The sequence below is a fragment of the Macrobrachium rosenbergii genome, chromosome 27 (genome assembly GCF_040412425.1).
Source record: "Macrobrachium rosenbergii isolate ZJJX-2024 chromosome 27, ASM4041242v1, whole genome shotgun sequence".
NCBI classification, from domain to species: Eukaryota; Metazoa; Arthropoda; class Malacostraca; order Decapoda; family Palaemonidae; genus Macrobrachium; species Macrobrachium rosenbergii.
Genome location: NC_089767.1, coordinates 41747552 through 41761344, shown reverse-complemented (window position 1 = coordinate 41761344; position 13793 = coordinate 41747552). Strand labels below are relative to the sequence as shown.

Below are 13793 nucleotides of genomic sequence, written 5' to 3'. Positions count from 1 at the left end.
AAGCTAAGCCGTGATTCGTCTGCTTGCAGCAAATGTAAAAGAAGTACAAACAGTGTCAACGGGACTCTTTAGTCTAGCTGGGATTTTGAAGTCAACAGCTCTTGTTGCTACTAACCTGTTTTTGTTTACACTTGTGAATCTCGGCAATAGATAAAGCGAGTCAATAACTGCCAGTGTTTCTAAACATACTGAAAGTAGTATACGCTCTGATATTTTGATAAGCTTGTAAGAACGGCGAAACTCGACTGACACCTCGACTTTGTTTTAGCGTCGTCGAGAACTCTAGTACTACTCTGGCAGCGCTGGTCTATTTGTAACTGCATCAGTAACCTTAACACCAAAAAAAGGTTCATACACTCAAGATTTCAAGAAACTATTTTCAGAGTAACTATGATATAACTAGATTTGACTAATTCTAACACCACAGCTTCCATACAATCCCTCAAACAAGAAGGGAATCAGCAACCACAAGATTACGTCTAGGTGGCTGCGCAACTGACTACATTACCATGGTGGACGCTCAGACTATTTCTAAGTCTTTTTTGACATACGTATATTGAGGAAGAAAGTGGAAGTTTGTGGCAGTATAGAGGAAAAACAGTTCCATCATTCTAACTTAGCTCTTATTTTTTTAAATTATGGCAGCAGACCTAATATACTGTAATCATTATTTCAAAAACTGAAACAGGTAAATATAAACCTGTTAGATTATCATGGTGGCGATACGAGTAACTACAATATGCTTTACCGACACTCTAAATATCAGTCACCATATCCTACATACCTAATCCAAAGGGAAACTCCTACAATATCACTAAAACAATCCATCTCTCAAATGGACTCACCATGTAAAGGCACAAAATCACGTGAGATTATAATCTCTCATTTATATAAGCTACATATATGTATTTAAGATGGTTTGGCAGTGGTCACATGAATAACTATATTAAGAAGTAGGCAACGGAGATGTCCTAACTAAATCTATTGTCAAACTCTCTAAGAAGACTGTACGGTTGGTTTTACACCATTTCGCTGTCACTATATGGCGTCAGTAAAGGTTACGTTTTCGGTACCCAGATGACATTGTCCCTCCACAAGATTTTCTGGACCAGGGCGTTGAGGGCGTCATCCGAACTGCTCGGGTTTTCTCGGAACACCTTTTCGCAGAGGCGTTTATATTTGTGGAGCTCGGCTACCAGAGTCTTGGTGTAGAGGGGGTCTTTACTCGCGTGCAGCGTCGCTGCGTTGTACGGGAATATCCTCACCCAGTCCCCACATCGAGCTGGGCATCGCTGGGGACCTCGGCCGTCGCCACGCCTCGATGACGGTGGCCGAGGGCGCCCGGAGAGGTCTAGAAATTGACCTCTGCCCACTTTGCTCAGCGACATGAAGTTTTTACCGCCCTGACTGTTGAGGAACTGGCGGCGGACCCTCTGGAAGGTTGTGTTGAAGGTCACAGGGACGAAAGTGTCGAGACTGAGCTCTTCGGGCACCATAGGGTCGTGAGTCGTCCCGGTAAAGGACGATATGGACCGGCGACGGCGGCTACCCACGCCGCGAGAGCTGCTCGATGTACTCAAGGCCTTGGGGTTCGAGGTTTTGAACGATTCCTTCTTACTCTCCCTCAGATTTTCGACGCTAGAGCTCGCCGAGGACGAGAAACGCGTTTCGGAAGGGATCTCAGTGATTCTGTAGGAGCCGTCCTCGCAATCCTCACAAACACTGCTTCTGGCGTTTCTCTTCTTTCTGGTGGGTTTGTACATTTCAATGTTATCCATGAGTTTGTCATATTTATGGGAATCGAAGGCACTGAAAACTTCACTACTTATGACGGAGACCTCTTTGTCGGCATCTTTCTTGTTGTGATTTTTGTCGCGGGTCAACAGAATGAGAACAGGAGGCTTGAGTGCCCTTCCAAGTGGCTCAGAAATTTTGGGAGGACCCAGAAGATCGAACAGATGATGCAGCATTGGCTTTTTCACCACTCTGTCGACATCACAGTCGTAGCTAAGCGATGGGCATCGATTCACTTCCAGCAGAGATGGCGTTAAGGTGTCATCAATCTGTAAGGAAAATAAAGTGAGTTTATGCTGCATTTTGTTAATTAAAGACAACCATGCCAAACTTTTAAAAAAGTAGGCCTATGAGAGTAAACTACGAGATATAGAGCTACAGAAGTCAGTACGGCCTCTTGGTATTTTCCCTCTTGACCAAAATACCTATATACAGGATCTTTTTCAAGTAGCCTTACACAGGTCGAGCACTACTCACCAGAATATCAAAACCATAGAGTTCGAAGCAGTTGTGGTGGTGGGGAACATGACCAACTTGTGTTATGAGGGTTAAAGAGACCATGACACATACACGTTGCCAGAGCAACCAATCGCGTTGGCCAGTGCTTTCCAAGTAACGGCGAAGCTCACGAACTGTCCATTTGCAACCTGGAAGGAGGGTGGGTGTTATCAAGTATCAGATACCTGGCGTTTTCTTGTTTCGTGTTATCACGTATTCACAGAAAGTCAGTTTTAGTTCCCACTGTACTGCCTTTAGTTCTGTCACTGTGTTCTATTGTACAAAAATCAAAGATTGCAGTACTGTATTTCACAGACAGTGGTATATGGGAATATTATTCTCTGCAATGCTGTTGGGAAAGAAGAAACAGAGTCGGTTTTAGTTCCCACTGTACTGTCTTTAGTTCTATCTGATAGCTTTTAACAGACATTATGTTCTGTTGTACAATAATCAAAGAATGCAGTACTGTATTTCGAAGGCAGTGGTATATATGGCAATATTATTCTCTGAAATGCTGTTCGGAAAGAAGTAACACAGTGGAAAAAAGAGACAGTGTCAACAGAACTTGCTAAAAAATGTTTTTTTTTTTCCTTCAGAAAGAGATTCTCACCTGCTCCGACCCTCTCCTTCTCTGTTCTGTAACCGGGCGCCAGTTTGTTGAGTGAAGTGTTGGTAAGATGGCTGAAGATGTTGTCGAGGGAAGATAAGTTATATTTTTCTGTTCCAAATCTGAAAAAAAAACAAATAAGGTAAAATTGATTAATAGAATTCAATTGTTTTCTCCATCCATATATATATATATATATATATATATATATATATATATATATATATATATATATATATATATATATATATATATATACATACACACATATAGGCCTACTGTATATAAGTGTTAAGTGTTGAAGGCGAAATAGACTATATACCAAAGTTAAGGTCTTAAGAGAAACTGGATGTTCAAAACGACAAGCCAGGCGCCCATATCAGCATCACTGAATGTTTCCCTTGTTTAAATTATGAAAAGTTGGCAACAATGTCTCTCTCTAGTCTTACGAGAGCGACCAACTTCGAGTTTGTCAGACTAGGTAGAGGCCAGACAACAGCCATCTTGTTCTTTTTGAACTCAGACGCTTTAACTCTGAAAACAAACAGAATTAATAACTTATCTGACGTTCAATATGATGAATATTATTGCTTGCGCAAATAAAACAAGTAAAAAATGCGCCGGCGCAATCGAGTTTAAGATCTGAGGGTGGACAGAAAAACCAAAAAAAGTGACGGACAGATGCCTTCAGACAATAAAAAGAAAGTAGACGGTGATGTGGAAGAAGTGGAAGAAAGGAAGTGACCAAGACATAGAGGCGAACATCACACTTGTAGCCTCCTACTAGAAGCGGGTTGCCGATGTAACGCTGCACGACAGCGCTCGATCCGTAGCTCAGTTCATGAAGATCCTACGGAAGAAGAAGAAAACTTTCACCTCCAGAAACATAAAACTAAATGATCTGATGCACTATTAAATAAAGTAAAGCTAAAGACGTTTAAAATAGTAAAAAACAAGGGAATCAGTGTCAGTTTAATGATGTAATGACAGTATGAAAAAGAAAAGCTATAAGGTGAAACTGCTCAAGTTAGACAGATCTTGCACTTTCCACTTTATGACTTGAGGAAAACGTTTGGATTTACGTGTGTCTTTGTGCGTTATCAAGAAGGAATAATTATCTCACCTGAAAAATAGTTATGCCCCGGCCCTGGGAGCTTCCAATAGGCTTGCAGATCCAGATGTTCTGGGGCGTGTTATCCACAGACACTTGTCCTGAAGGCAGGGCAGAGGAGACACCTAGGCCGACGTGTTGCCCTAGTGCCATCTGATTTTTGGCACTCTGGTCTGCTTTGTTCTGGTGATACATAAGGCGGGTGTACTCGGCAACCAGCTTTGTGTATTCGCAGGGCAGGAGGTAAGTGGCCGGTCTGCAGAAAAAGATGAGAAAAGTGCATGAGAACTTTCCCTGTTCTACTCCAGTGGTCTGATGAATTATACGTCTATTGATTGTGCGCCTAATTCTTGTACTTGCTGTTTATTGTCAACAAGATTTTTTTAATTACAGCTGTGAGATGTTTCTAAGTCTTATTTATTTGTGTTCACAGAGATATAAATTCAAGCAGGGCGTCGTGAGTCAAGGTATTTTATTACTGCCCGTGTGATCTACGGTTGCCAGTTGAGTACAACTACTAAGCAGGTAAGGAGTTACTCATGATTCCGAAAAAGAATGAAATAAAGTGTCTTATCAGTCATGGATGTATATCACATGCTGGAAGAGTCAAAACGTCACTGAGTTGTAGGAATGAATTAGCTTCAAAGAGACGTTTAGATCCTCAGTTTATTATGTAAAGGTTTAGACCAGTGGTTCTTAACCTTTTTATTACCACGCCCCCTCTAAGAGTTGGTCCTTCCTCCACTCCCCACCTTCCCCTTGCATCTATGAGTTAAATTCCCTCCGAGATTTAAAGGAAAATGGAAAAAAAGAGAAGGGGTTTTTATTCTTTCGAGAATAAATTAGTGAGATATTTTGACACTGCTTCTCAGCTACTAGATCTTGAGTGCGTGGGTGAATGTTTAAGAGAATATAATGAATATAATTAGAGAATTTTTAATGTTTCCCTAGGGCTTGCGCCACCAAGGTCAAGAACCACTGGTTTAGACCGATGTCTGTGGAACGTTGAAAAGTTCTGACTAGTTTTAGAACCAGAAATCCAACTCACATGAAGTCGAATATAGACCCAAACACGTGCTTCATCTTCTGCAGGGATCGTGCGAGACTGTCCTTCTTGCAAAGTCCATTCGCTCTAGGGATGTGGTTGATTACCTGGAAATGGTTAGCAGGAGGTTAGGTTTTTTTTTTATTACAAGCTGTGCAATAGTCCTGACGAAAGACACATAAGGGAATAGAATGTAAATAATATAGTACTACTGAAGAGTACTAAACATAACAGAATACTCTAGTTGTCTGGTTGTGAGCAAGCGTCTAGTGCTTCCGAACCCAAATTTTCCTACCGCAAAGTTTGTAGGCCTATAGTTTGTCAGCTTTTTAGCTACAGTGATAAAATTCTGGAATACAGATCCTGATTTTTACATGCAATGTGAGAGTTTTGCACGAAGTTTGGGTTGGTAACCTTCCTGAAACTAAAAGAGTTCTTGTGAAGGCCAAATGTCTATTTTAGTTACTTGGTGAGATTTTGACCAGTAAGGTCTGAGAACTAAAATTAAAATAAAAGATACAGAGATTTACAAAGGGATGATAAGTTAAGCTTAAGATTAATGTTATGCAAATCTCACCCCTGTGAAATTGTAAAGCTGATATAACTGAATAAATAAGAAAAACATTCAATAATTTTTTCTTTCGTCTTTAGGAAAGAAAATTCATCGACCCATTCAAAACCGAAGAAGCTCAAACGTTATAGTTTATTCTTATTACTAATTCATAAATTTTGAAACAACAAAATAATATAAGGCTAGAAATGTTAGCTGGTCGTATGAAAAATAGAAAAAGCTGATCCCTTAGCCTAAGGCTTTCACAGCCAAGAAATTCCAAACTAAACTTACGAGCAATGTCACATTCGTGAGGACTCAAATGCCGGTTAAATACATTTTTAAGAACGAAAGATAATGATACATGCAACGATTTTTATTAAAGGGAAACTGTCATACGAATTGTCAAAAAGGATTAAAGAGAAATTGTTCCAGCTAACCATAATTAGAAGTAACATCAGCGGCAATAACCGACGGTGAGCTTATAGCCTAATATTGTCGGTGCTTCTGCTGATGACTTGTGGCGTAATTGTTTCTTAGCTCACCACGAAGTTCATTCATCACGATTAGATTTTTTTTTTGTCACGAGGATCTGCAATTCTCATAGCTTAAGGCTGATGTAACTCCACTTACTACATCCAATAAGCAATAAACGTCAGCTGGCTCTCAGTGCAACAAAACATTGCGTGTTACTGGGTAGGCTATTACAGCTCATGGTTCTAAACTAAGCTTAGACCCAGTTCCAATCTTGGTTTGATAAACGTAAATGGAATGAGGTTTTCATATCTCTCATGTTCATATGATGACGAGTTCATTTCATGGCACAATTAACTCATCTGAGTAATAACCTGGAAGGGCTTAAGCCTCCTGTAGACGCCCGGAGGAAACCCGTGACGCCACCAAACATGCCACGAAGGTCCTGATCCATTCCAGTCGTCCCCTTCGATGGCGCCTTCCCACACCCGCCATCCGCGTTCCACACAGACCTTGGAAGAAAATAATACAAGGGAAGGAGCATGAAAATAGTATTGAAAAAATAAACACAAGAAAAGGAGAATAAGCATAGTAACGAAAACAGCGCTCAGTGTCAACACACCTCCGCAAAGACCACTCAAATGTGTAACCGAATTTGGAACATTCGACTGGGGAAAATTCCTGTCACTATGTTTGTGAGGTTGAATATCGATTAAACAAAACTCGCTGAAACTTGAGATATACATACATTTGTCGGCCTTCTAGGGTTGATTAACTGCTGGGAGAAATGGGTTCATAGCTGAAAACAAAAGGTTAACACTAAATCTTTTAGTCCCAAAAGTTTTATCACCTGGAGAAGGTCACACAAGGAATAAATACTTACAAAGTTTAATTAGTCTTCCTTCTCTTGCCTTTGAGATATTCTGCCACCACAGGCAGACAGCCACGGGTGAAACCGTAATCCACTTCCATAAGGTGAAGACAATAACTGACCTTTTTTACGTGAGAGAAGAGACCAATCTGGCGCACTCCGAGAAGGAAAAATGGGCAAGGATTTAAAATTGCGTACAAATGTTATTGTGAATAGTATAAAGGAAAAGTGTAATCAAGAAATTCTCGTGACTCACGTGATAACAGGGCCGTGTTTATTTATTAATGAGACCCGCACGCTACCTAGTAACCACAGTGCTGAAAATACAATAGGCAAGGCATTTAGTTAAATCTCGAGAGTGGCGGGAATTAGATACGCACGGAAGTTTGATGTTGGATTTCCTTACCTTTACTTTAAACAGCTCACTCCCGTAGGGGAGTAGTGTCGTCAGTGCATCTCATGCGGTACACTGTAGGCATTACTTAAGGTCCTTTGCAGATCTTTTATTGTACCTCCTCCATTCATATTCTCTTTCTTCCATCTTATTTTCTACCCTCTCTTAAAAATTGAGTCATAGTGCAACTGCGAAATTTTCCTTCAGCTACACCTTTCAAACCTTTATACTGTCAATTTCCGTTTCAGCGCTGAATGACCTCATAGTTCCCAGCGCTTGGCCTTCGGCCTAAACTCTATATGCAGTTTAGGCAGCTCCATGCAGTGTTATGCTTTATATACGTAATTAATCTTTTGTTGTAACATGAGTATTCTAAAGATATATAGCCATTATCATGAAGATTGCCTTTATTAATTTTTTTTCTTGCTCTAGAGGATTAAACAGACATAATGCCCGTGTCTATTCGCCCTCTTTAAGAAGAATTAGTCTTGATATGTATTGAATAACTTTTGGATGTATATATATATGTGTGTGTATGTATATATATACATATATATACACGAGTGTATTTATCGTATATATAGCAGTGTGTGTATGTATACGAAGATAAATAGGCTTTATTGTAATCTAAAATCATATAAAATCATATGATACACGTTGCAATCGTATATTTCGAACACATCTGCAATCCTGGTCGCCGGAACACTGAAGTACTCTCTTCTTCTTCTCTCTCTTTCTCTCTATATATATATATATATATATATATATATATATATATATATAGAGAGAGAGAGAGAGAGAGAGAGAGAGAGAGAGAGAGAGACACTAAGAACAAACATTGTCAAGTTCCTCCCTTTGCCTGCGCAGAACACTCTCACAATCTCAGCTGCCTCGACCTTCTGCGCACACCTTCCAGTCCTCCCTAACTTGCCTGCATTGTTGTTGGGTTCCCTGGTTATTAACTGTGTTAATCTTTAAACCGCATCTGTCTTTTATTTGTACCTTTCTTGCGCTTTCGACTTTTCTTGTTCCACGAATAATCTCATTTCCGTTGCACCATGAACTTTTTCTGAAGTCCCTGAATGTTACAGCAGTCCTTCCTCGCCTTTTTGCTGCTGCTCTCTCTCTCTCTCTCTCTCTTTCTTTCTTACACACACACACACACACACACATATATATATATATATATATATATATATATATATATATATATATATATATATATATATATATATATATATATATATGCCTGTCCTATATCGTTGCTAGACGCACGATTATGACTAAATTTATCCTTATATATATATATATATATATATATATATATATATATATATATATATATATATATGTGTGTGTGTATGTGTGTGTGTGTGTGTGTGTGTGTGTGTGTGTTTCTATATAAAATGCAAGTAAACATATCCTTATCACGAACTCCTCACGTTCGCAATAAAAAGCGATTCTGTAAGAGAGAGAGAGAGAGAGAGAGAGAGAGAGAGAGAGAGAGAGAGAGAAACAGAAAAACATTCAAATAAATTTGGATTAGCATCAAGTCAAATAACAAGCCACGTTAATATCTACATGTCATCTCATCCAACATTTAGCCCTAAGCAAAGCCATTTCTCGGAAACAGATACTGCAGAGGTTGACAGTTTATAGTCAGTGGCATGACTTTTAAAACTCTATTAACCGTTATCTTTAAAGGTAATAATGGGTTCATAAAGCATTCCTAAGTTGGTAATTGAAAGATGAATGGACAGCATTTTGTCCTAAAACACTTCCAGCATTATGGATTAAAAACACGCAGGATTACGGATTAGGATACTTTATTCTTCTCGGTAGGGGGGTAGCGCCGTCAGTGCACCTCATGCGGTGCACTGTAGGCTTTACTTTAGGTTCTTTGCAACGTGCCTTCGGCCCCTAGCTGCAACCCCTTTCGTTCCTTTTACTGTACCTCCTTTCGTATTCTCTTTCTTCCGCCTTACTTCCCACCCTCTCCTAACAATTGATTCATAGTGCAACTGCTTTGAGGTTTTCCTCCTGTTACACATTTCAAAGCTTTTACTGTCAGTTTCCATTTCAGCACTGAATGACCTCATTGGTCCCAGAGTAAATGATAAGGAAAAAAGAGTAAATGATAAGGAAATGATAAGAAGAAAACAAAAGAGTAAATGATAAGTCTATTGAAGACAATTCGCTTTTCAAGTTTATATTGGTTTGATTAGCATATCGCTGAAATCATTCTTCCTTAAGTATCTGTAGTTGACATGCAGGATAAGAGATGGTTCTCTCTCTCTCTCTCTCTCTCTCTCTCTCTCTCTTCTCGCATTAGAAGGCAGCGTCTTAATCACGGCCTGGCAATTAAATTTTATTGGTCACATCTTCATCCCAGACGCTCAGGGACAGGGGACACACAAGTCTCGTGCCTCTGCAGCGGGCTCCTGTCCTGCCACGTCCCAGAACAGGCGAGAGGGGGGTGGGCCAATTCGGCACCGTTCCCAGCGACATGCGAAGTCATCACACCGGATAACTGGTAATCAGAGTCACCCGCCTACCACTTTCCTGACTTGCAATTGCTCTGGGTTGGTTCGTGGGTGTGGGGGTGGGGGTAGGAGGATGGTAGATAGTTAACGCGACCTTTTACTGGCGTCATTTGAGGGTAATTACCGAGTTCAGGTGTTTAGGGTGGGTTACGACTATTGCAGAGTCTATAAACAGGTTCCATTGAGCCAGTTGGCGCCGTTTTTCATTTTCAGATTTATGGCGCGCGTTTTTTTTTATCTTATCGTCGGAGCTTTTAGTGAAATGGGGTGAGACCCAGAGGAAGGGGGGAGCTGATTGGGTCTAATGATTTTGGCACTTTGTGTGACCTTGTGTGTTTGCTAAATGTAAAGGAATTCGCTTTATTCTTGTGATTTCCTTTCCCCCTTTGTGGTTTATGGCTGCAATAACACGCATGCCGTTGTTGCTTTAATTATTGACGCTTTGTGTATCGTGTAACTTTCCTTCCTGAAAAGAAAACACAAATTGAGTTATGAACGCAATTAAGAGGTTTATGCTTCTAAAAAACTGAAGCAATTACCCGAAGGGGGAGGTTGTAAAACGTACATGTATATATATGAACGAGTACCTTAGTTGTAAAAATAAAACAATTGTGTTAGGACTTTGAGATAAAGAGAAAAGAAGTAAAACAATGCGCCGAAGTTTCTTCGGCGCAATCGAGTTTTCTGTACAGCCGCTACAGCGCATAATCAAGGCCACCGAAAATAGATCTATCTTTCGGTGGTCTCGATATAATGCCCATGAAACTTTAACCACGGCTGGTGGTGGCCTGGTCTATATCGTTGCCAGAAGCACGACTATGGCTAACTTTAACCTTGAATAAAATAAAAACGACTGAGGCTAGAGGGATGCAATTTGGTATGGTTGATGATTGGAGGGTGGATGATCAACATACCAATTTGCAGCCCTCTAGCCTTAGTAGTTTTTAAGATCTGAGGGTGGACAGAAAAAAGTGCGGACGGACAAAGCCGGCACAATAGTTTTCTTTTCAGAAAACTGAAAGCTATAAGTGGCTTACATAGATATAACTGAAAGCTCATCACAGTATTGCAATGCAATGTGTAGGGAGATCAAGATGTATAGTGTAGGTAGCATTTTGTTAAGAATAGTCAGAACCTACGATGATGTAAATGAAGAATGTACTCATCATTCTTGAGAATCCAGTGACCAGGAAATTCAAAGAAAATACAAATTATAGTTGTGGGTCTGTCAAATGAATGAGAGAGCTTGTAAAATGAATGAGGCGTAGCAGATTTTTTTCAGATCATAAATACAGATAAAAACATAGGCCTACTGATTCACAGACATACTTACATTTCAGTGGTCGTGACATAGTCTCAGTTTATCACGTATTTTCTTTCATTCTTCCTCTTTGATATATTTAAAGCAATTCTCGGGTTTCATTTTGGATAGCATGAGCTCAGTACGTTTTACTGCGTCTGCCACGGATCGTAAATAAGCAAATTACTGAGTGTGGATGAATTTTTAATCCTAAGCTTTTGAGCACAAATCATACCTGTAGTTAAGTCGATCGCTTTTCAACAGGTAAGGTCTCCTTGTTCTCTCTCTCTCTCTCTCTCTCTCTCTCTCTCTCTCTCTCTCTCTCTCTCTCTCTCTATCTATATATATATATATATATATATATATATATATATATATATATATATATATATATATATATATATACTGACCTCGCTTTCATACTTCAGACGCGGGTTCGAATCTTGGTACGGACATCAGATCTACTTTATGTCCTTGCATTTGAAGCTCAGGCTTTGTGGTGACAGGCGTATCCAAAAGGTGTGAAGAATTCGAGAAGCTAAGAGGGCATTGTGGTTATTACAGTTACACACACACACACACACACACACACACACACACACACACACACACACACACACACACATATATATATATATATATATATATATATATATATATATAATATATATAGTTTGGTATGTATTAGTATAATAGAAAATTTTTTTTTTAATTGTTCCAATATAGTTGTAAATAACCATTACTTTACTTTCGGTGAGACATACATAAAATTCTAAGACAAAAATCATCGTTAGATTGATAAAATAATGAGTAAATCTTACAAGTGTCAGAGAGGCAACTCTGTATATTCTCAGCAAAACAGTATCAGAAATTCTAAGCCCAAACAGATTAAGAAATTGCGTGGAAGTGGTAAAAACGTCAGTATGACGTAGGATGTATTGACACGAACCAGCTTTATAATGTAGCAATGTGACCCATTTCCCCGTCAGCAAATAATGCTTAAAAATGAATAAAATAATCAGTTTCTTTAAAATAAAAATATAAAAAAACGACAACGAAAGAATTTGCTAAAATTGATTGTATCGTGGCAAGACTACTGTACCAGAAGGTGGATTTTCCTGTTATCACACGAAGGATAAACGCAATCAGAATGCGCCTGAAAGCGATTAAACGCATTTAGGAGTTTTAGCGCGATGAAACCAGCCGGAAAACCTATCATTTCCGTGAAACGAAAGTCTTTTAAAACAATGAAATATTTCCCGGCGATAAATCAACCGCGCAAACGACATTTAATATGGCTGGAGAGAACGGCCCCATGACCAGCTCCCATTCGGAGAGAAGTTCACCTCTTCCCCGCATTGGCGTGACGGTCGTCAGTCTTTCCGTATGACGGGATATTTAATCCATTAGCTAAAAAGACCGTTATACTAAAGCCAGGAGGCTAATAAGATAAATTATCCAAGAAATGGGAAAGTTTGTTTAGCTTACGTGCCTCTCCAGCAGAGATATTAGGACACTTAGCTTTATTGCATGTGACTCCACGTGGCGTTTAACGAATTAGGGGTGACTCATTAGAATTAAGATAAGTTAGGCTAATGTGTAATGATACATGCACCATTTATGACGCTAAATCTCATTCGATTGGATTATCATTGCTTAAGGGTGTAATAACCGTTAATTTCAATATCACAAATCATGATCAGTATCATAACTACATTATTAACATCACAAGTAAAAAAATGCGCCGAGGTTTCTTCGACGAAATCGAGTTTTCTGTACAGCCGCTACTGCTTATAATCAAGGCCACCGAAAATAGATCTATCTCTCGGTGGTCTCGATATAGTGCTGTATGAGCCGTGACCCATGAAACTTTAACACGGCCCGGTGGTGGTCTATCCTATATCGTTGCTAGACGCACGATTATAGCTAACTTTAACATTAAATCAAATGAAAACTGCTGAGGCAGGAGGGCTGCAATTTGGTATGTTTGATGATTGGATGTTGGATGATCAACATACCAATTTGTAGCCCTCTAGCCTCAGTAGTTTTTAAGATCTGGGGGCGGACAGAAAAAGTGCGGAAGAACAGTCAAAGCCGTCAACAGAAAACTAAAAAATGCTCACGTATGATTGAAGGGCAATATGTCTTCTAGGTGAGTTAATAAAAAAAAAATATAAAATATATACATAAAAGTGTTTTGGACGCATATATATAAAAAAATGTTGGAGCAGCTAACATAGATATATCAACAGTAACACATAGGGTATAGGCCTAGTAATCACCTAAATCAACAGTTACCAGTTTTTTGCTTTTAATTTTTCCAAAATATTAACCCTGGCACACTTTTTGCCATAGTTCTAGTTATGACTGGTTTCTTGAATCAGAAATAAATTTTCTGCAAATATTACATTATATGAGGTGTAGTATGTTTTAATGTTTTGTTTTTCTAAGATAAACTTGCTAAGCAGAAACATTACCGGTTTCCGATGATTTACGTGCTGGTAGATTTTTCCTCATACAAATGTTTTGACATTAGTCAGAGAATAAATAAATATAAACGATAATATTATCGTTGTGAAAGTAAATAATCGAATTTAAGCAGCTTT

General features: G+C 39.2%; 1 protein-coding gene across 1 annotated transcript in view; it reads right to left on the bottom strand.

The window, feature by feature from the left end:
* Window positions 1-496: 496 nt before the first annotated feature.
* Window positions 497-13793, bottom strand: part of LOC136853714 (probable tubulin polyglutamylase TTLL2) — a 92939-nt gene continuing 79642 nt past the window's right edge. The window contains exons 2-9 of the mRNA XM_067129687.1: window positions 6454-6591; window positions 5059-5162; window positions 4023-4266; window positions 3617-3749; window positions 3165-3189; window positions 2903-3021; window positions 2272-2441; window positions 497-2063 (exon numbers count right to left, since the gene is read on the bottom strand). Of these exons, the coding sequence (XP_066985788.1) occupies window positions 1059-2063; window positions 2272-2441; window positions 2903-3021; window positions 3165-3189; window positions 3617-3749; window positions 4023-4266; window positions 5059-5162; window positions 6454-6591 (1938 nt within the window). The 3' untranslated portion in view covers window positions 497-1058. The remainder of the gene's footprint in view (window positions 2064-2271; window positions 2442-2902; window positions 3022-3164; window positions 3190-3616; window positions 3750-4022; window positions 4267-5058; window positions 5163-6453; window positions 6592-13793) is intronic.